The sequence below is a fragment of the Schistocerca cancellata genome, chromosome 4, assembly GCF_023864275.1.
Source record: "Schistocerca cancellata isolate TAMUIC-IGC-003103 chromosome 4, iqSchCanc2.1, whole genome shotgun sequence".
NCBI classification, from domain to species: domain Eukaryota; kingdom Metazoa; phylum Arthropoda; class Insecta; order Orthoptera; family Acrididae; genus Schistocerca; species Schistocerca cancellata.
Window position 1 is genome coordinate 736,243,580 of NC_064629.1, and position 22,865 is coordinate 736,266,444.

The 22,865-nt window shown below is 45.8% G+C and overlaps 1 protein-coding gene across 1 annotated transcript in view; it reads right to left on the reverse strand.

The window, feature by feature from the left end:
- The window catches only part of LOC126184412 (ras and EF-hand domain-containing protein-like), a 195,427-nt gene that overhangs the window by 133,343 nt on the left and 39,219 nt on the right, over positions 1 to 22,865 (reverse strand). Inside the window, exon 4 of the mRNA XM_049926796.1 lies at positions 22,418 to 22,596. Within this exon, the coding sequence (XP_049782753.1) occupies positions 22,418 to 22,596 (179 nt within the window). The remainder of the gene's footprint in view (positions 1 to 22,417; positions 22,597 to 22,865) is intronic.

A 22,865-nucleotide genomic window follows, 5' to 3' on the forward strand; every position in this document is an offset into this window, starting at 1 on the left:
CTTTCCGCTTGTTGCCTGTCGCTGGCTGGAGCTTCGGATTTACCCTGGGTGGCAGTATCATTGTAAGGCTTCATTCGAAGGACGTGGACCGTATCTCTGGTCTTTCGTCGTCTTGTCTCGGGGTCGAAATCTTCAACTTCATAAGTAACATCAGACAACTGTCTGCAACCTTATAAGGTTCAAAGTAGCGCCTGTGGAACTTCTCAGAGAGACCAACCTTCCGAACAGGAATGAAGATCCAGACGGGGTCACCAGGCTGGTAGACAACAGGGCGGTGTCTGGCGTCATACCTTCGGCGATCGTTTTCTTGAGCCTGCAGCGTGTGGAGTCGGGCTAACTGCCGAGGTTCCTCAACTCTGGTTAACACCTGGCCGATATAGTCGTCGTCCACGTCATCGGGATGTAACGGAAACACAGTGTCCATCGTCGTCGTCACCTCACGCCCATGCACCAGGAAAAGTGGCGTAAATCCTGTGGTGTCTTGTTTGGCAAACGTCACGAAAGGTAGCACCTCATCCCTTTTGCTCTGCTCAACATTGACGAACATTGATAGCATGTCGGCCAAGGTCTTATTAAGGTGTTCAGTAAGCCAGTTAGTTGGCGGATGGTAGGCAGTCGTCATGTGATGAGTAATGTTGCACCGACTGTTTATTTCTGTCACAAGATTCAATTGAAAAACTTTCCCTCGATCCGTAATTAACGACCTCGGGGACCCTTGTTTTAATACAATGTCTTCTACGATGAATTTGGCTACCTCAGATGCTTCGGCTGTTTTCACGGCTTTTGTAATGGCATAGCGTGTCAGATAATCAGTGTATGAAACGTCCCCTTAGAACAATTGTACATGACTGTGCTTAAACTGACACACAATATTTTTAGCGCAACGCAATCTGACTTTCAAAAATCCCTACAAAAGAATGGCCCTGACTAACATTAACCTATACGTATCACAAATCACTTACCTCACAAAAATCTTTGTTACTCGAACTACTGCAATACAGCGAGCGCCACTACTGCCAGCTAAATAAAAGATTCAAACTACGGAAGGCACTAACTACTGATAGGCATAGTTAGCAAATGAAAGATTTTAATAGAGAACAAACAATGTATTTACCTTAATAGTCATCAAAAGTCATAATATATACACTCCCGGAAATTGAAATAAGAACACCGTGAATTCATTGTCCCAGGAAGGGGAAACTTTATTGACACATTCCTGGGGTCAGATACATCACATGATCACACTGACAGAACCACAGGCACATAGACACAGGCAACAGAGCATGCACAATGTCGGCACTAGTACAGTGTATATCCACCTTTCGCAGCAATGCAGGCTGCTATTCTCCCATGGAGACGATCGTAGAGATGCTGGATGTAGTCCTGTGGAACGGCTTGCCATGCCATTTCCACCTGGCGCCTCAGTTGGACCAGCGTTCGTGCTGGACGTGCAGACCGCGTGAGACGACGCTTCATCCAGTCCCAAACATGGTCAATGGGGGACAGATCCGGAGATCTTGCTGGCCGGGGTAGTTGACTTACACCTTCTAGAGCACGTTGGGTGGCACGGGATACATGCGGACGTGCATTGTCCTGTTGGAACAGCAAGTTCCTTTACCGGTCTAGGAATGGTAGAACGATGGGTTCGATGACGGTTTGGATGTACCGTGCACTATTCAGTGTCCCCTCGACGATCACCAGTGGTGTACGGCCAGTGTAGGAGATCGCTCCCCACACCATGATGCCGGGTGTTGGCCCTGTGTGCCTCGGTCGTATGCAGTCCTGATTGTGGCGCTCACTTGCACGGCGCCAAACACGCATACGACCATCATTGGCACCAAGGCAGAAGCGACTCTCATCGCTGAAGACGACACGTCTCCATTCGTCCCTCCATTCACGCCTGTCGCGACACCACTGGAGGCGGGCTGCACGATGTTGGGGCGTGAGCGGAAGACGGCCTAACGGTGTGCGGGACCGTAGCCCTGCTTCATGGAGACGGTTGCGAATGGTCCTCGCCGATCCCCCAGGAGCAACAGTGTCCCTAATTTGCTGGGAAGTGGCGGTGCGGTCCCCTACGGCACTGCGTAGGATCCTACGGTCTTGGCGTGCATCCGTGCATCGCTGCGGTCCGGTCCCAGGTCGACGGGCACGTGCACCTTCCGCCGACCACTGGCGACAACATCGATGTACTGTGGAGACCTCACGCCCCACGTGTTGAGCAATTCGGCGGTACGTCCACCCGGCCTCCCGCATGCCCACTGTACGCCCTCGCTCAAAGTCCGTCAACTGCACATACGGTTCACGTCCACGCTGTCGCGGCATGCTACCAGTGTTAAAGACTGCGATGGAGCTCCGTATGCCACGGCAAACTGGCTGACACTGACGGCGGCGGTGCACAAATGCTGCGCAGCTAGTGCCATTCGACGGCCAACACCGCGGTTCCTGGTGTGTCCGCTGTGCCGTGCGTGTGATCATTGCTTGTACAGCCCTCTCGCAGTGTCCGGAGCAAGTATGGTGGGTCTGACACACCGGTGTCAATGTGTTCTTTTTTCCATTTCCAGGAGTGTATATAGCAGTTCATGACATCCAGTCTTACAAATTTCAAAACTCCGCAATTTCTCTCCCCACATCCACCACTGCTGGCGGCTCACCTCCAACTGCGCAACGCTACGCGCTATTCACATCCAGCTGCCCAACACTACAGTGGCAGACAACAACGCAAACTAGCCACAGACTGCACACAGCACAGCCAGTGATTTTCATACAGAGCGCTACGTAACATTGCCAATAAGAAAACATAAACAGCCTACTTACAAGTGCAAACAATAATCCATCTATTGCCACTAGCAGGCGTTGGAAATCCGAGGAGGTCAATCCCAACACGCTGGAAAGGCGTTTCGGCTGGTGGAATTGGTATGATTTGGCCAGGTGGTTTCTGAGGAACTGCCTTCCTCCTCTGGCACTCTACAGTGCGACACATAGTGACGGACACTCCTAAATAAACCTGACCAGAAAAATCTCTTGCGGATTCTATCGTAGGTCTTAATAAATCCTAAATGTCCAGTCTCAGGTTTGTCATGGAATTTCTGTAGAACATCTAAGCGCATGTGTTTAGGAATCACTGATAGCCACCATTTTCCAAACGGATCAAAGTTTTTCTTGCAAAGGAATCCATTAACTACCTTCAATTGTCCTTTCACATCCTCTGACCGATTTAAGGCAAGCATAATTTGAGATATCTTGGCGTTCTTCTTCTGCTCAGCAGAGAGATCCTGGAGTGCAACGAGACAGTCACTACCTTCATCAAAGTCTTGATGGTCTTGCACAGATTTTCTTGAGAGACAGTCGACATATTGGTGTTTTCTTCCACTTTTGTACGCTATGGTAATGTCATACTCTTGAAGACGCAGTGCCCACCTGGCGAGTCGTCCTGTTGGATCCTTAAGACCTGTCAACCAACAAAGTGAATGATGGTCTGTAACAACTGTGTATGGCCTTCCATAGAGATACTGTCGAAATTTGCACATGGCCCAGATCACAGCAAGACATTCTCTTTCTGTAGTTGAGTAGTTTCCCTCGGCTTTTGTAAGTGTCCGAGAAGCATAGGCTATAACCTTCTCTTTTCCATCCGAAATCTGCACCAGAACAGCCCTGATCCCATACCCACTGGCATCAGTGTGTAGTTCTGTGGGTGCTCTCTCATCATCCAAACCAAGTACAGGGTCAGTCGTCAGAGCTTTTCGCAGCACATCGAAAGAATCTTGTTGAGCATCACCCCAGATAAATTTAGCATCAGCTTTTAACAAATCTTCGAGTGGCCTGGCTTTGATACAAAAGAGTTTGATAAAATGACGGTAATAAGAACATAATCCTAGGAAGCTTCTCACATCTCTAATACTTTTAGGAATAGGAAATCCCGCTATACATCTCACCTTTTCCGGGTCTGGCCGCACCCCTTCTTTTGACACAAGGTGTCCAAGTACTTTGATTTCTTTTGCTCCAAAGAGACACTTTCTTGGATTAAGTTTCAGTCCGTCTTGTTGGAGACACTTAAGAACGGCCCTCTGTCTTTTGATATGTTCATCAAATGTCTCTGAGAACACTATAATGTCATCTAAATAACAAAGACACATCGTCCACTTCAGGTGCCTTAGAAGATTATCCATCATCCGTTCAAAAGTTGCTGGTGCATTACACAAACCAAACGGCATTACTTTAAACTCATACAGGCCCTCAGGGGTGATGAATCAGTTTTCTCACGATCAGCCTCATCTACTTCGATTTGCCAGTATCCTGAGTACATGTCCATGGTTGAGAAAAACTTAGCCCCCCTCAGACAATCTAGTGTATCGTCAATTCGTGGAAGAGGGTAAACGTCCTTTTTCGTTTTCTTATTAAGCTTCCTGTAATCAACACAAAAGCACCAACTGCCATCCATCTTCCTGACGAGAACCTCTGGTGACGACCATGGGCTCTGCGAAGGCTGAATGATGTCATTCTTCATCATTTTCTCTACCTCGTCGCAAATTATTAGACGTTCCTTAGCTGACACATGGTATTCTCTCTGGCTTATTGGTTGATGGTCTCCAGTGATAATCCGGTGCTTCACTGTCGATTTGTCTAATTTGCTCTTCACCTGTGGGTTGAAGCATTCAAAGAACTCTTGAAGAGTAACAAGTAGCTTCTTCTGTTGTTCCTTATTGAGATCTGGTGATAGTCGAGTTAGAAGATCTTGTCTCGTAGTGGTAGCGCTAATTTCGACCACAGAGTCGGCAGTCGGCATGGGAGGTTTCTATGACGCTCAGCTGTTCTTCAATTAACGGCTCAGCGTTTGCTACGCACATGCGTCTTGGAAGCATCTACGGTTCTCGGCGACAGTTAACTATCCACACTTCACCTAATCCGTTCTTAAACGAGACGACAGAGGCTGGGATGACAAAATTATTCTTCAGTGGTATGCTTCTCTTACATTCCACTACAAGATCCATGGGTTAATGGATGGCATGACCCGTAACAGTTACCTTTCTATCGCTGACTGCAGGAATGATCACTTCATCCAGCACGCATAGTCCCCTCACACTCGGATACGCATCTTCCTGTCCACAGTATCTCATCTCGTGTACCATAATCTTCGAGCGACCACAATCTGTAACTGCCTGAGAAGCTTTTAAGAAGTCCCATCCGAGAATGACGTCATGACTACACTCTTGTAAGACGATGAATTCTAAGGGCTGTGTATGGCCACTTATACCCACACGAATGGTACATCTTCCTGTAGGTTTTACATATTTCGCATTAGACATCTTCAGCAGAGCTGTTTTGTTGTCGACGAATACGGTTTTCTGCGACTGGCGACGGTACTTCTCCGAAATGACTGAATATGATGCTCCAGAGTCCACTAGAGCTGGGGCTGGTCGGCCACCCATGATGATATCGACGTAGTTTCCTATAATTTTTGTAGTGATCGACGGCGGAGGATTTTTCTCTTCGGCGGCCTCACCTCCAAGGCAGGTCGCACCCTTTAGTTTTTCACGTTGTGGCGGCTAGGTGATCGGCTGGAGCTTCTGAACAGCGATCGAGACCTTGATCGGCGTGTTGGGGAGCGTCCTCTCCATCGGCTAGCTCGCGGCGATGGTGACCTACGTCGTCCTGCACCCACATCTTCTTGTTCATCTTCGTCGTCCCAGAGTTGGCGTCGGCTAAGATCGGTCTGCTGTCTTCTGGTATGGGCGTCATCAAATATCCGCCGCCTTTCTCGACGCTAGCGCACCACATGTCCCGGTCGTCCGCAGTGGAAACATACTGGTTGGTTATCCCGGGTCCTTCAGACGTCAGTCTTCCTTGGTGCCCAAACAGGTTCCTCATGCGGCATTGTAGGAACGTAACTCCGCCTGGGTCTCGACTTTTTCACCGTTTTAAAGGGAAATGAAGGACGAGAGATTGGGTTCAATGTCTGTTCCACTTCCTCCCTTGTGGCCTCTTGAAGCGTCTTGGTTTTTTGCTCGCCGTGCAATCCAAGTGCCTTCTGAACTTCCTCTCTCACTATCTGACGAAGAACACTTGTGAAATCAGTTGCTTCCTCCATCACAGACATCGATACGATGTTTGGAAGCCGTTCAAACTTCTTGCGTGTAATTCTTTTTTGATGCATTGTTTCGATATACTGGCACAATTTTATGAAGTCGTCTGCTGTCGAAACCTCCTTCAGGAGTAGGGCTTGATACATGTCCTCAGCAAGTCCCTTCATGAGATGTGCAACCCTATCTTCCTCCTTCATTCTAGGATCCACTATTTTACACAGCTCCAAGACGTCTTGAATGTCGGAAGCTGTAGTTTCTCTTGGACGCTGTGCCCTGCACTTGAATTTATCTTCAGCCTTGCGCTTCTGTCGTTGTGCGTCGCCGAAATACTTGCACAGTTCCGCCTGGAATACTTCCCAGCTTGTGAACTTCTCCTCGTTGTTCTCATACCATTGCTTGGCAGTGCCCTCCAAGTAGAAAAATACGTTAGCCAAACACACGGTGTCATCCCCTTTGTTAAATTTGGCTGTACGCTCATATACCTTCAGCCACTTGTTTGGATCGTGGCCATCGTCACCAGAGAACACGGAAGGATGTCCCATGTGGTGGCACACAGTTGCTTTCATCGTAATGTCTTCTTCTTTTGTCTCCTGTAGATTGCGGTCTGTTGAATATGGCTCGAACTCGGGTTTCTCGCCACGTAAACGGCGGCCTGATGGGAGCCACTGTGTCGTCGATAATGTGCACTATCACAAACTCCAATACCCGGCGCCTCCACCAGAATAATGCCAGGTAGAAGTAGGTGTAATTAGATGAATGACGAACACTAACTTCACTTAACGAAGGTTTATTCAGCACTTGCACATACAAGAGCGCGGAGCGAACTGCCTCCGGCCAGAACACATACAGTATACAGGGTGAGTCACCTAACATTACCGCTGGATATATTTCGTAAACCACATCAAATACTGACGAATCGATTCCACAGACCGAACGTGAGGAGAGGGGCTAGTGTAATTGGTTAATACAAACCATAAAAAAAATGCACGGAAGTGTGTTTTTTAACACAAACCTACGTTTTTTTTAAATAGAACCCCGTTAGTTTTGGTAGCACATCTGAACATATAAACAAATACGTAATCAGTGCCGTTTGTTGCATTGTAAAATGTTAATTACATCCGGAGATATTGTAACCTAAAGTTGACGCTTGAGTACCACTCCTCCGCTGTTCGATCGTGTGTATCGGAGTGCACCGAATTACGTAGGGATCCAAAGGGAACGGTGATGGACGTTAGGTACAGAAGAGACTGGAACAGCACATTACGTCCACATGCTAACACCTTTTTATTGGTCTTTTTCACTGACGCACATGTACATTACCATGAGGGGTGAGGTACACGTTCGACGGGTGTTTCACAGGACGTGGAGGACGCATACACTGGCCAGCTCGTTCTCCTGATCTTACACCTCTGGACTTCTTTCTGTGGGGTACGTTAAAGGAGAATTTGTACCGTGATGTGCCTAAAACCGCAATGAAACAACGTATTGTGACAGCCTGCGGCGACATTACACCAGATGTACTGCGGCGTGTACGACATTCATTACGCCAGAGATTGTAATTGTGTGCAGCAAATGAAGGCCACCACATTGAACATCTATTGGCCTGACATGTCGGGACACACTCTATTCCTCTCCGTAATTGAAAACGGAAACCACGCGTGTACGTGTACCTCACCCCTCATGGTAATGTACATGTGCGTCAGTGAAAAAGACCAATAAAAAGGTGTTAGCATGTGGACGTAATGTGCTGTTCCAGTCTCTTCTGTACCTAACGTCCATCACCGTTCCCTTTGGATCCCTACGTAATTCGGTGCTCTCCGATACACACGATCGAACAGCGGAAGAGTGGTACTCAAGCGTCAACTTTAGGTTACAATATCTCCGGATGTAATTAACATTTTACAATGCAACAAACTGCACTGATTACGTATTTGTTTATATGTTCAGTTGTGCTAACAAAATTAACGGGGTTCCATTTAAAAAAAACGTATGTTTGTGTTAAAAAACATACTTCCGTGCATTTTTTTTGTGGTTTGTATTAACCAATTACACTAGCCCCTCTCCTCACGTTCCGTCTGTGAAATCGATTCGTCAGTATTTGATGTGGTTTACGAAATATATCCAGCGGTAACGTTAGGTGACTCACCCTGTATATACAGCCACAGAACATTCCAGTACAATGATTGATATTTGTGGATACTTTTAGAATTTACTCGAACCGAATATAGAAATTAAAACTGTACAGTCCAGATGAGTTTTGAACTCACGACTTTCCATACAACAGTTTAGTATCATAACCACTACACCACGGCGCTACTCAGCTCCTTCTGCGACAGTGTTATAAAACAATGTCATCCATTATACTAATGTGTATTCTCTGAATTAAAAAGTGGGCATGAGATGTTGATTGTTCCTCCCACTTTAAATGAGATTTGGTGAGATTTTGCCGGAAACTACACCCACCCCCCCACCCCCTCCTTCACACCATTTTGAGTTCACGTAATTAACAGACGTCCCGTAATCTGATGTGTGTAGCGGACGTGTGACATTACAGACAACTGGCTCGATTGCCGCAGGGAGGTTTGTATTTCCCAGAACGGCTACAGGGCGTTGCAAAGAAGTTTTGGGGCGGACAGCTGTCAGCTTGCCGGCAGACACCCGAGCCGATTTGGAGGCAGCGCTGAGCGCAGGAACAGGGGTGGCCGTAAAGCGACCAGCAGCAGCCGTCATCGGTGTTTTCTCCGGGCGGAATGACGTTTGTATGATTCCCGGTACCGTGATCACGTGACGCGCTAAAATCGAGGAGCCGTGTGACGCGGAATTTGTCACTGAACGTAATATTACAGGAAATAAATGCATGCTAAGGAAAGACAAATGACAACTTTGGATCGCGGCTCACTGAAAATTCTACCACGTTGATTAAAACTCTTTTGGGTGTTGTACCTTGTCACTGTATAAAATACTTGACTTTGTAAGTAGGCTGTTTATGTTTTCTTATTGGCAACGTTACGTAGCGCTCTGTATGAAAATCACTGGCTGTGCTGTGTGCGGTCTGTGGCTAGTTTGCATTGTTGTCTGCCATTGTAGTGTTGGGCAGCTGGATGTTAACAGCGCGTAGCGTTGCGCAGTTGGAGGTGAGCCGCCAGCAGTGGTGGATGTGGGGAGAGAAATTGCGGAGTTTTGAAATTTGTAAGACTGGATGTCATGAACTGCTATATATATTATGACTTTTGATGACTATTAAGGTAAATACATTGTTTGTTCTCTATTAAAATCTTTCATTTGCTAACTATGCCTATCAGTAGTTAGTGCCTTCAGTAGTTTGAATCTTTTATTTAGCTGGCAGTATTGGCTCTCGCTGTATTGCAGTAGTTCGAGTAACGAAGATTTTTGTGAGGTAAGTGATTTGTGAAAGGTATAGGTTAATGTTAGTCAGGACCATTCTTTTGTAGGGATTATTGAACGTCAGATTGCGTTGCGCTAAAAAAATATTGTGTGTCAGTTTAAGCACAGTCATTTATAATTTTTCTAAGGGGACGTTTCATAACTTGTAAACTGTAAAACGAACGTATCGACCGTATTACAGCGGCCTTCATCAGGACAAGACTGGAGGAAGGACTGAGGAAATCCGTTGTAATATGGTCTATGGTCGAAACATTGGTTTTACGGTTTATAACTAAAGTTTTTTAGACAGTGACGCGGTACAACGTCCAGAAGAATTTTAATCATCGTGACACCGGCCGTGGAAGCCTCCATAGTTACAAAATTCAGCCATGTTAGAAACTTCGGCGTTAAAAAATTATTATGTTTATTACTATTACTGTTTATAAAAATTGTAACAATTGCATCAGTTATGCAACTTACTTATGATAAACCAAATGAAAGCGAATTCTGCCAGAAATCACACGAACAGTATATTTTTCTAATTAATATACAAAATGTTATAAATAATATAGTTAATTTACGTAAATAGTGCCACCACTATGAAATTCTTCACGTGTACACAATTGCTATTGTCAGTATGAGTACCTCTTTTTAATAATCCAACAATTTTCGACCCATATTTATTTATGCTCACGAGTAATAGAATATATAGAATTAATGTTAGGCGTTTGATACATTTCCCCACAGTCGTTTAATGAACAAAGTAAGAGCATATGGACTATCAGACCAATTGCGTGACTGGATTGAAGAGTTCCTAGATAAAAGAACGCAGCATGTCATTCTCAGTGGAGAGAAGTCTTCCGAAGAAAGACTGATTTCAGGTGTGCCGCAGGGGAGTGTCGTAGGACCGTTGCTATTCACAATATACATAAATGACCTTGTGGATGACATCGAAAGTTCACTGAGGCTTTTCGCGGATGATGCTGTGGTATATCGAGAGGTTGTAACAATGGAAAATTGTACTGAAATGCAGGAGTATCTGCAGCGAATTGACGCATGGTGCAGGGAATGGCAATTGAATCTCAATGTAGACATGTGTAATGTGCTGCGAACACATAGAAAGAAAGATTCCTTATCATTTAGCTACAATATAGCAGGTCAGCAACTGGAAGCAGTTAATTCCATAAATTATCTGGGAGTACGCATTAGGAGTGATTTAAAATGGAATGATCATATAAAGTTGATCGTCGGTAAAGCAGATGCCAGACTGAGATTCATTGGAAGAATCCTAAGGAAATGCAATCCGAAAACAAAGGAAGTAGGTTACAGTACGCTTGTTCGCCCACTGCTTGAATACTGCTCAGCAGTGTGGGTTCCGTACCAGATAGGGTTGATAGAAGAGAGAGAGAAGATCCAACGGAGAGCAACGCGCTTCGTTACAGGACCATTTAGTAATTGAGAAAGCGTTACGGAGATGACAGATAAACTCCAGTGGAAGACTCTGCAGGAGAGACGCTCAGTAGCTCGGTACGGGCTTTTGTTGAAGTTTCGAGAACATACCTTCACCGAGGAGTCAAGCAGTATATTGCTCCCTCCTACGTATATCTCGCGAAGAGACCATGAGGATAAAATCAGACATTAGAGCCCACACAGAGGCATACCGACAATCCTTCTTTCCACGAACAATACGAGACTGGTATAGAAGGGAGAACCGATAGAGGTACTCAAGGTACCCTCCGCCACACACCGTCAGGTGGCTTGCGGAGTATGGATGTAAATGTAGATGTAGAATTATCGACTAGAGTGATGAGTGTGGTGAAATATCACTGACGGAAAAAATGCAACACCAAAAAATAATAGATGTAGAGTAATAAAATTTCGGCAACAATTTTTATAGGTAACATATTCAAGTAATTAACTTTGCAAGATGACAGGCTAATGTAAGCGCGAGATAAGCCATTGCATATGTGAAATGCTGGTATATTGATAAGTGCTGTAACCGCCAGAAACGTGCATGCATTGTGATGTAAAGGTGCCGGATCTAAGTTTGTGGGATGGAGCTCCATGCCTGTTGTACTTGGCTGCTCAACAGCGGAGCGGTTAATGCTATTTGTGGATGAAGCAGAAGTTCTCGTCCGATGATGTCCAATATGTACTCGATTGGAGACAGATCTAGTGAACGAGCAGGCCAAGGCAAGATGTTGAATCTCTGTAGGGCATGTTGGGTTACAGCAGCTATATGTGGACGAGCGTTATCCGTTTAGAAAACAACCCCTGGGATGCCATTCATGAAGGGCAGCACAGCCGGCCGGTGTGACCGAGCGGTTCTAGGCGCTTCAGTCTGGAACCGCGCGACCGCTACGGTCGCAGGCTCGAATCTTGCCTCGGGCATGGGTGTGTGTGATGTCCTTAGGTTAGTTAGGTTTAAGTAGTTGTAAGTTCTAGGGGACTGATGACCTCAGATGTTAAGTCCCATAGTGCTCAGAGCCATTTGAACCAAGGGCAGCGCAACAGGTCGAATTTCCACATTGACGTACAATTTCGCTGTGAGGATGCGAGGGATAACGACGAGACTGCTCCTGCTGTCATACGAAATCGCACCCTAAGACCATAACTCCAGGTCTAGGTTCAGTGTATGTTGCACGCATACAGGTTGGTTACAGACCCTCAACTGGACTCCTTATAACCACCACACAGCCATCGCTGGCACAGAGGCAGAATCAGCTTTCACGAGAAAACACAAGACACCTCAATCCTGCCCTCCAAGGAGCTATCGCTTGATACCACCGAAGTCGCAAATGGCGATGGTTTGGGGTCAGTGGAAAGCACGCGACAGAGCGTCTGGCTCGGGGCTGTCCTTGCAGTAACACACTTGTAGCAGTGTCACTGCGGTGCTAAATGCTGCTGAAACTGCTGCTGCAGATGCAGTATCATACGCCAGAGCCACTCGCCGAACACAATGGTCTTCCTTCTCAGTAGTGCCACGTAACCGTCTGAAGCTCGGTCTTCTCGTGACCACCGCTGTTATTAATGATGTACAGTGGCTACATTCCTGCCGAGTCTGTCTGCAGTATCGCAGAAGGAACATTCAGTTTTTTCTCGTAGCCCTGTTACACAACCTTGTTCAAACTCTGTCGCCTTGAAAGCATTCTTAACTAACATGGACTCGCCATGTACAATCTTAAAGATAACTAATGCTCACGAGCGCTACAGCGTGTATTTAAAGCAAACCCGATTTGCATCCTCATAGTGGCACTACTTGCGCCAGTGTTATGCGAATGGCACGAAATTTGAACAGACATAATCTTTCAGATGTACACTACTGGCCATTAAAATTGCTACACCAAGAAGAAATGCAGATGATAAACGGGTATTCATTGGACAAATATACACTCCTGGAAATGGAAAAAAGAACACATTGACACAGGTGTGTCAGACCCACCATACTTGCTCCGGACACTGCGAGAGGGCTGTACAAGCAATGATCACACGCACGGCACAGCGGACACACCAGGAACCGCGGTGTTGGCCGTCGAATGGCGCTAGCTGCGCAGCATTTGTGCACCGCCGCCGTCAGTGTCAGCCAGTTTGCCGTGGCATACGGAGCTCCATCGCAGTCTTTAACAGTGGTAGCATGCCGCGACAGCGTGGACGTGAACCGTATGTGCAGTTGACGGAGTTTGAGCGAGGGCGTATAGTGGGCATGCGGGAGGCCGGGTGGACGTACCGCCGAATTGCTCAACACGTGGGGCGTGAGGTCTCCACAGTACATCGATGTTGTCGCCAGTGGTCGGCGGAAGGTGCACGTGCCCGTCGACCTGGGACCGGACCACAGCGACGCACGGATGCACGCCAAGACCGTAGGATCCTACGCAGTGCCGTAGGGGACCGCACCGCCACTTCCCAGCAAATTAGGGACACTGTTGCTCCTGGGGTATCGGCGAGGACCATTCGCAACCGTCTCCATGAAGCTGGGCTACGGTCCCGCACACCGTTAGGCCGTCTTCCGCTCACGCCCCAACATCGTGCAGCCCGCCTCCAGTGGTGTCGCGACAGGCGTGAATGGAGGAACGAATGGAGACGTGTCGTCTTCAGCGATGAGAGTCGCTTCTGCCTTGGTGCCAATGATGGTCGTATGCGTGTTTGGCGCCGTGCAGGTGAGCGCCACAATCAGGACTGCATACGACCGAGGCACACAGGGCCAACACCCGGCATCATGGTGTGGGGAGCGATCTCCTACACTGGCCGTACACCACTGGTGATCGTCGAGGGGACACTGAATAGTGCACGGTACATCCAAACCGTCATCGAACCCATCGTTCTACCATTCCTAGACCGGCAAGGGAACTTGCTGTTCCAACAGGACAATGCACGTCCGCATGTACCCCGTGCCACCCAACGTGCTCTAGAAGGTGTAAGTCAACTAACCTGACCAGCAAGATCTCCGGATCTGTCCCCCATTGAGCATGTTTGGGACTGGATGAAGCGTCGTCTCACGCGGTCTGCACGTCCAGCACGAACGCTGGTCCAACTGAGGCGCCAGGTGGAAATGGCATGGCAAGCCGTTCCACAGGACTACATCCAGCATCTCTACGATCGTCTCCATGGGAGAATAGCAGCCTGCATTGCTGCGAAAGGTGGATATACACTGTACTAGTGCCGACATTGTGCATGCTCTGTGGCCTGTGTCTATGTGCCTGTGGTTCTGTCAGTGTGATCATGTGATGTATCTGACCCCAGGAATGTGTCAATAAAGTTTCCCCTTCCTGGGACAATGAATTCACGGTGTTCTTATTTCAATTTCCAGGAGTGTATTACTGACATGTGATTACATTTTCATGCAATTTGGGTGCATAGATCCTGAGAAATCAGTACCCAGAACAACCACCTCTGGCCCTAATATCGGCCTTGATACGCCTGGACATTCAGTCAAACAGAGCTTGGATGGCGTGTACAGGTACAGCTGCCCATGCAGCTTCAACACGATACCACAGTTCATCAAGATTAGTGACTGGCTTATTGTGACGAGCCAATTGCTCAGCCACCACTGACCAGACGTTTTCAGTTGGTGAGAGATCTGGAGAATGTGCTGGCCAGGGCAGCAGTCGAAAATTTTCTGTATCCAGAAAGGCCCGTACAGGACCTGCAACAAGCGGTCGTGCATTATCCTGCTGAAATCTAGGGTTTAGCAGGGTTCGAATGAAGGGTAGAGCCACGGGTCGTAACACATCTGAAATGTAACATCCACTGTTCAAAGTGCCGCCAACGCGAACAAGTGGTGACCGAGAAGTGTAACCAATGGCACCCCATACCATCACGCCGGGTTGTAAGTAGGCTGTTTAGGTTTTTTTATTGGTAACGCCACGTAGCGCTGTGTATGAAAATCACTGGCTGTGCCGTGTGCAGTCTGTGGCTGGTTTGCATTGTTGTTTGCTATTGTAGTGTTGGGCAGATGGATGTGAACAGCGCGTAGCGTTGCGCAGTCGGAGGTAAGCCGCCGGTAGTGGTGGATGTGGGGAGGGAGATGGCGGAGTTTTGAGAGCGGATGATCTGGACATGTGTCCATCAGATAAAGTAAATTTGTAAGACTGGATGTCATGAACTGCTATATATTATGACCTTTGAACAATATTAAGGTAAATACATTGTTGTTCTCTATCAAAATCTTTCATTTGCTAACTATGTCCATCAGTAGTTAGTGCCTTCAGTAGTTTGAATCTTTTATTTAGCTGGTAGTAGTGGCGCTCGCTGTGTTGCAATAGTTCGAGTAACGAAGATTTTTGTGAGGTAAGTGATTTGTGAAAGGTATAGTTTAATCTTTAGCCAGGGCCATTATTTTGTAGGGATTATTGAAAGTCAGATTGCGTTGCGCTGAAAATATTGTGTGTCAGTTTAGTGGTGATCAGAACAGTTAAAGAGCGAAATGTCTGAATACGTTCAGTTCTGCTCAGCTGTTTGAAAATCAAATAATGTAAGAGGTTTATCAGCAGAGTAATTCACTAATTTTTCTTAGGGGACGTTTCAGGATGATGCGCCAGTATGGCGATGACGAATACACGTTTCCAATGTGCGTTCACCGCGATGTCGCCAAACACGGATGCGACCATCATGATGCTATAAACAGAACCTGGATTCATCCGAAATACTGACGTTTTGCCATTCGTGCACCCAGGTTCGTCGTTGAGTACACCAACGCAGGGCTCCTGTACGTGATGCAACGTCCAGGGTAACCGCAGCCATGGTCTCCGAGCTGATAGTCTATGTTGCTGCAAACGTCGTCCAACTGTTCGTGCAGATGGTTGTTGTCTTGCAAACGTCCCCATCTGTTGACTCAGGGATCGAGACGTGGCTGCACGATCCGTTACAGCCATGCGGATAAGATGCCTGTCATCTCGACTGCTAGTGATACGAGGCCGTTGGGATCCAGCACGGCGTTCCGCATTACCCTCCTGAACCCACCGATTCCATATTCTGCTAACAGTCATTGGATCTCGACCAACGCGAGCAGCAATGTAGCGATACGATAAACCGCAATTGCGATAGGCTACAATCCGACCTTTATCAAAGTCGGAAACGTGATGGTACGCATTTCTCCACCTTACACGAGGCATCACAACAACGTTTCACGAGGCAACGGCGGTCAACTGCTGTTTGTGTACGAGAAATAGGTTGTAAACTTTCCTCATGTCAGAACGTTGTAGGTGTCGCCACCGACGCCAACCTTGTGTGAATGCTCTGAAAAGCTAATCATTTGCATATCACAGCATCTTCTTCCTGTCGGTTAAATTTCGCGTCTGCAGCACGTCATATTCATGGTGTAGCAATTTTAATGGCCAGTAGTGTAGAAACACGCCTACCAAATTTAATTCATGTTGCACAATTATTTCTTGGTGTAGCGGTATTTCTCCGTCAGTGTATGTTTGAAATTTATTTGAAGTTATTAAAATAATGCACAGTTGTTTTATTAAGAGGTCACAAAATAACCCCAAAAATGTATCGTTTGGTTTTTATGTGTATTTATGTGAAATTATTGTATATATTCTAAATGGTGGTCAGGGTGAACGTATCAAGTGGTAGTCATGTGACAGAACCTTTAAATAAACGTGCACCATTGAGCACAAACATCTGTCATCTTGGCCCGCTCATCGTGGGTCATTGGCCTTAAGTCTGTCGGCTGGGGTTTTCTGTGGTAAAGTTCTGGGCGGCATGTGTGCTGCGAATGCTTCACTATGTGATAGCGGCGACTTGGAATCATTTTTGTGGACGCATGTGATGAAAACTTGCGAATTTCTGTGCTCTCGTTTCAGTCTGGAGCTAGAATCTCTCGAGTCATTTAGTAAATGACGAGCTCTAGCATGCGCGAACTTTAGTATCATTTTTTACCGTTGCAGCAGTGAACTTGTAAAAATTTACCACTTTTCACTGATTTAAATTGTGTGATGGTCTTCGGCAGCATTAGTTGGGACAGCATTTATGGTTATGTAATTTAGGTTCGTTGTGAACGACAGTGAGAGTTCATGCTAACGCACATTAAGACGTCGTCACGGTTTTTAACGAGTTCATTGCACTAATTAGTGTATTTATTTAGCACAAGCCGTTGGCTGGAAACGCTCTATTTGCACGAAGTGATTACGAATTTGCACTGTTGTTTAAATACTGACTAGTTATTCACTGAATTTATTTGTACGCTGTCATCATTTACATACGTTCTGCATTCCTGAAATAAATGTTTAGATCAAATTGCAAAACAATCTGATTCAGGCAATAATATTGTCGAGCTTTTGACCAACAAATCCAACCTTGGTTCAGCTACTTATTTATTTCGCTAATTTGTCTCATTACTAGGATGAATGAACATTATAGTGTAAATTTTTTGGGCTATAGAGCGACTGTGTACAGCCGCTCGCTATTGACGATGTCGAGCCACGCTAAAAATTATTGGCCGTACATTGCACGCATTTTGTTGGCACGTTGTACAGCTTCGTGATTATTTATCTCTAAACTCATACACGGTGTGAGGGAGCAGAAAAGTCCCACGAGTGGAGTCGTAGACGGACATTTTGTATTGTGACGGCAAAATACAAGAGGTTTTTATTAAAATATGGAGGAAATAAACTGAATTCCTGTATCTTTTCATTTATAGTTTTACATAAAGCTTACTGAGTCTAGAAATATTCTCCTAAACGCAGGAAACGTCATACCTAAAGACTAACTGTGCCAGCTACGTGAAGGACCGGTAATGGACATAGATGAAACGTTAATTGAGATACACAACCAAAAATATGCAGACAAATCTGAAGAAACCTTGTAATACTAATATCGTTTCTGGTTCTCAAGGTACTGAAAAGTGTTCACACGAACCATTTCAGTACAACAGTGAGTTTTACTGAGAATTGTCTTCACTTCGGCTTTGTCCTCATTGAAAGAAATTAAGTTAGAAGACGCCGTTCCCGTTTGCCTACCTTAAAATATTAACAATTACGGACACAATAAATCAGTTTATTACCTCGCACGAACAACAACTCGCAAGTTCTCGTATTTGATTGGCAGAGTTATCCCATAGTTCGATCTTTCTTCGAAATTTTCGACTCAGTCGTTTTGTGACCAGGATTTCTGAACTCAGATGAATATCCATCGTTCCACAAAGTTTTTATGATCAGCATAGTAACGCCCTGTATAAGAATCAAGGATGCCAGCTGTACGGAACAACACAGTAACAGTTATTTGTGGAATGCCGTTAAGGATTGTACGTCTACCGGAAGATACGTTTGACCATACAGTGACAATGCTTTGTCCTGACGAGTAGTGAATGATAGCGGGCTCCCTATCCTCCTCAAATCAAACAGGTCTGCTGTCGCTTTGCAAGCTAAACTTGAAGTCGTCCGTGAATTTGGCGGCCCTCTACTGATCTTCAGTCCAGTGCACGTGTTAGCGCTCACGCTGCAAACTCGGACAATCAGTGGCACCCATCAGTCTGATTGCCTCCCAAACACAGCTTTGTGGTGAAGCCTTCTGCGCACAGTACTCGCTGACATTCAAGGGCAGCAGCAAGAGCAGTCGTAGTTTCAGTAGGACAACAGTTCTATTCTTTGTACCGCTTAACGTTAGATATCTGCCAATGGTGAGTGCTGTGTCCCGCAGACGCTCTTCGATGAGACATTTCGATTCCAAACATACGCCTAGAAACTGTTTCCACAGTCTATAAACTACGGATGACCAATATTTAACTATTTGAAAAGCTATATCTGAGTCATGCCTAAAATCAGTCAATAGTCTTCCATCGAAGTGCGTCCGGTAAATGGACCCTCTGGGGTATTTGAACAAATTAACGATCTCTGATGCCTTCTCTCACTGACACAGCAGCAACTGCCGCCGATCTACTCTGAAACAAAAAGTTATCTCCTATGTACAGGTGAAACGAGACAACTTTAGCTCTACTGATTTCTTTTTGTTCGTCAACATTCGTGTCAATTTCGTTGTTTTCCTGAATAATTGCGGTTTGTGTGATTTTTCTGTTTTTATGTAAACCAAGTTGCGAAATCTCCTTGCGATGTAATACGATACAAAGATTTCAACATTAACTTGTACATTTGGTACAAGTATATCGTGTTCTCGTTAAAAATGACAATAAAACGAAGACATGTATACTACAGAAATATTACCTGAAACAATGACCCCAACAGAAGGCTTCTGGCGGCTCTCAGCAACTCTCCGGATGGACTGTATTTGACAGTGGTATACCAGTCAGGTTCCTTTCAAAGTATGCAGACACAATAGCGCCTTTCTTAGCAATCACATACAACCGCTCACTTGACGAAAGGTCTGTTCCTAAAGACTGGAAACTAGCACAGGTCCCACCAGTATTCAAGAAAGGAACTAGGAGTAACCCATTGAATTACAGACCCATATCACTGACCTCAATTGCAGTAGGGTTTTGGAGCATATACTGTACTCGAACATTATGAATCACCTTTAGGAAAATGACTTATTGATATATAACCACCACGGATTCAGAAAATATCGTTCTTGTGCAACACAGCTAGCTCTTTATTCCCATGAAGTAATGAGTGCTGTCGACAATGGATCTCGGATCGATTCCGTATTCCTAAATTTCTAGAAGGCTTTTGATACCGTTCCTCACAAGCAACTATTAATCAAATTGCGTGCATATGGAGTACCGTCTCAGTTGTGTGACTGGATTCGTGATTTCCTCTCAGAGAGGTCACAGTTCGCAGTGATAGACGGTAAATCATCGAGTAGAACAGAAGTGATATCTGGCGTTACGCAAGGTAGTGGCATAGGCCCTCTGTTGTTCCTGATTTATACACTACTGGCCATTAAAATTGCTACACCAAATGGTTCAAATGGCTCTGAGCACTATGGGACTCAACTGCTGAGGTCATTAGTCCCCTAGAACTTAGAACTAGTTAAACCTAACTAACCTAAGGACATCACAAACATCCATGCCCGAGACAGAATTCGAACCTGCGATCATAGCGGTCTTGCGGTTCCAGACTGCAGCGCCTTTAACCGCACGGCCACTTCGGCCGGCAATTGCTACACCACGAAGATGACGTGCTACAGATGCGAAATTCAACTGACAGGAAGAAGATTCTGTGATATGCAAATGATTAGCTTTTCAGGGCATTCACACAAGGTTGGCGCCGGTGGCGACACCTACAAGATGCTGACATGAGGAAAGTTTCCAACCGATTTCTCATACACAAACAGCCGTTGACCGGCGTTGCCTGGAGAAACGTTGTTGTGATGCCTCGTGTAAGGAGGAGAAATGCATAGTATCACGTTTCCGACTTTGATAAAGGTCGGATTGTAGCCTATCGCGATTGCGGTTTATCGTATCACATTTGCTGATCGCGTTGGTCGAGATCCAATGACTGTTAGCAGAATATGGAATCGGTGGGTTCAGGAGGGTAACACGGAACGCCGTGGTGGATCCCAGCGGCCCCGTATCACTATCAGTCGAAATGACAGGCATCTTATCCGCATGGCTGTAACGGATCGTGCAGCCACGTCTCGATCACTGAGTCAACAGATGGGGACGTTTGCAAGACAACAACCATCTGCACGAACAGTTCGACGACGTTTGCAGCAGCATGGACCATCAGCTAGGATACCATGGCTTCGGTTACCCTTGACGCTACATCACAGACAGGAGCGCCTGCGATGGTGTACTCAACGACGAACCTGGGTGCACGAATGGCAAAACGTCATGTTTTCGGGTGAATCCAGGTTCTGTTTACAGCATCATGGTGGTCGCATCCGTGTTTGGCGACATAGCGGTAAACACACATTGGAAGCGTGCATTCGTCATCGCCATACTGGCGTATCACCCGGCGTCATGGTATTGGGTGCCATTGGTTAAACGTCTCGGTCACCTCTTGTTCGCATTGACGGCAATTTGTACAGTGGACATTACATTTCAGATGTGTTACGACCCGTGGCTCTACTCTTCATTCGATCCCTGTGAAACCATACATTTCAGCAGGATAATGCACGACCGCATGGTGCAGGTCCTGTACGGGCCTTTCTGGATACAGAAAGTGTTCGACTGCTGCCCTGGCCAGCATATTCTCCAGATCTCTCACCAATTGAGAACGTCTGGTAAATGGTGGCCGGGCAACTGGCTCGTCACAATACGCCAGTCACTACTCTTGATGAACTGTGGTATCGTGTTGAAGCTGCATTCAAGCTCTGTCTGACTCAATGCCCAGGCGTATCAAGGCCGTTATTAGGGCCAGAGGTGGTTGTTCTGGGTACTGATTTCTCAGGATCTATGCACCCAAATTGCGTGAAAATGTAATCACTTGTCAGTTCTAGTATAATGTATTTGTCCAATGAATACCCGTTTATCATCTGCATTTCTTCTTGGTGTAGCAATTTTAATGGCCAATAGTTTATAAATGATGTAGTTGATGATCTGAGCAGCCCCCTTAGATTGTTTGCAGATGATCCTGTAGTTTACCGTCTAATAAAATCATCAGACGATCAATTCCAATTACAAAATGATCTAGAGAGAATTTCTGTATGGTGTGAAAAGTGACAATAAGCACTAAACAAAGAAAAGTGCGAGGGCATCCACATGGGTACTAAAAGAAATCCGATATATTTTGGGAATACGATAAATCGCACAAATTTAAGGGATGTCAGTTCCACTAAATACATAGGAATTACAATTACGAGCAACTTAAATTGGAAAGACGACACAGATAATAATGTCGGGAAGGCGAAACAAAGACTGCGATTTGTTGGCAGAACACTGAGAAGATGGGACAAACCCACTAAAGAAACAGCCTACATTACACTTATCCGTCCTCTGGTGGAATATTGCTGCGCGGTGTGGGATCCTTACCAGGCAGGGTTGACTGAGGACATCGAAAAAGTGCAAAGAAGGGCAGCTCGTTTCGTGTTATCGCGCAATAGGGGTGAGAGTGTCACTGATATGATACGCGAGTTGGGGTGGCAGTCACTGAAACAAAGGCGGTTTTCTTTTCGGCGAGATCTATTTACGAAATATCAGTCACCAACTTTCTCTTCCGAATGTGAAAATAATTTGTTGACACCCACCTACGGAGGGAGAAATGATAATAAAATAAGAGAAATCAGAGCTCGAATGGAAAGATTTAGGTGTTCCTTTTTCCCACGCGCCATCCGAGAGTGGAATGGTAGAGAAGTAGTATGAAAATGGTTCAATGAACCCTCTGCCAGGCACTTAAGTGTGAATTGCAGAGTAACCATGTAGATGTAGATGTAGACAACTCACAGGAGGGTGTTTGTGATGTTACACAAAATTAAAAATTAATTTTAAGTAAACGTACATAGTTTTCAAGAATGTGGAGTTCGGAGTAGCAGGTAGAAAAGTACGGCTGAAATAAATTCCAAATATAGGCCGCAGTACCGGAAAATGCAGTATGCGTGTTTGTCGGTGTACTCACTCGTGCAGTTCTCGGCATTTCACTTCGTACTCTGCTTTCAGCTGCGCCATCTCAGCCCTCAGCACTGCTAGAGTTGTTTTAGTGTCAACGAGTGAGCTCTGCAGCTCACTGTTGGTGTCTTTGTCTGTGTGACGGAGGTTTTTAGCTGCTTCTTGCTTCTTGCTCAGGACTGCATTTACCTGAAAATATAAATATGTTGCAAAGTATCAGTACACAGTACTCACACACAGGCACAATTAACACGTGCATGAGTCGTGGCTTATGTGTGAAATTCCTAATACAAGAGTAGTGGGTGTCGTAAGATGATATTATAGCACTGCAATGACATTCTAAATTGTTGCAATGATATTCTAAACTGTAGCAGTAGATGTAAATAACACTCCTTAATCCACAGATGTTCTGCAACTGAAACGCCGTATGCGTTAGTTACAGTGCAGAAAGCATCTCG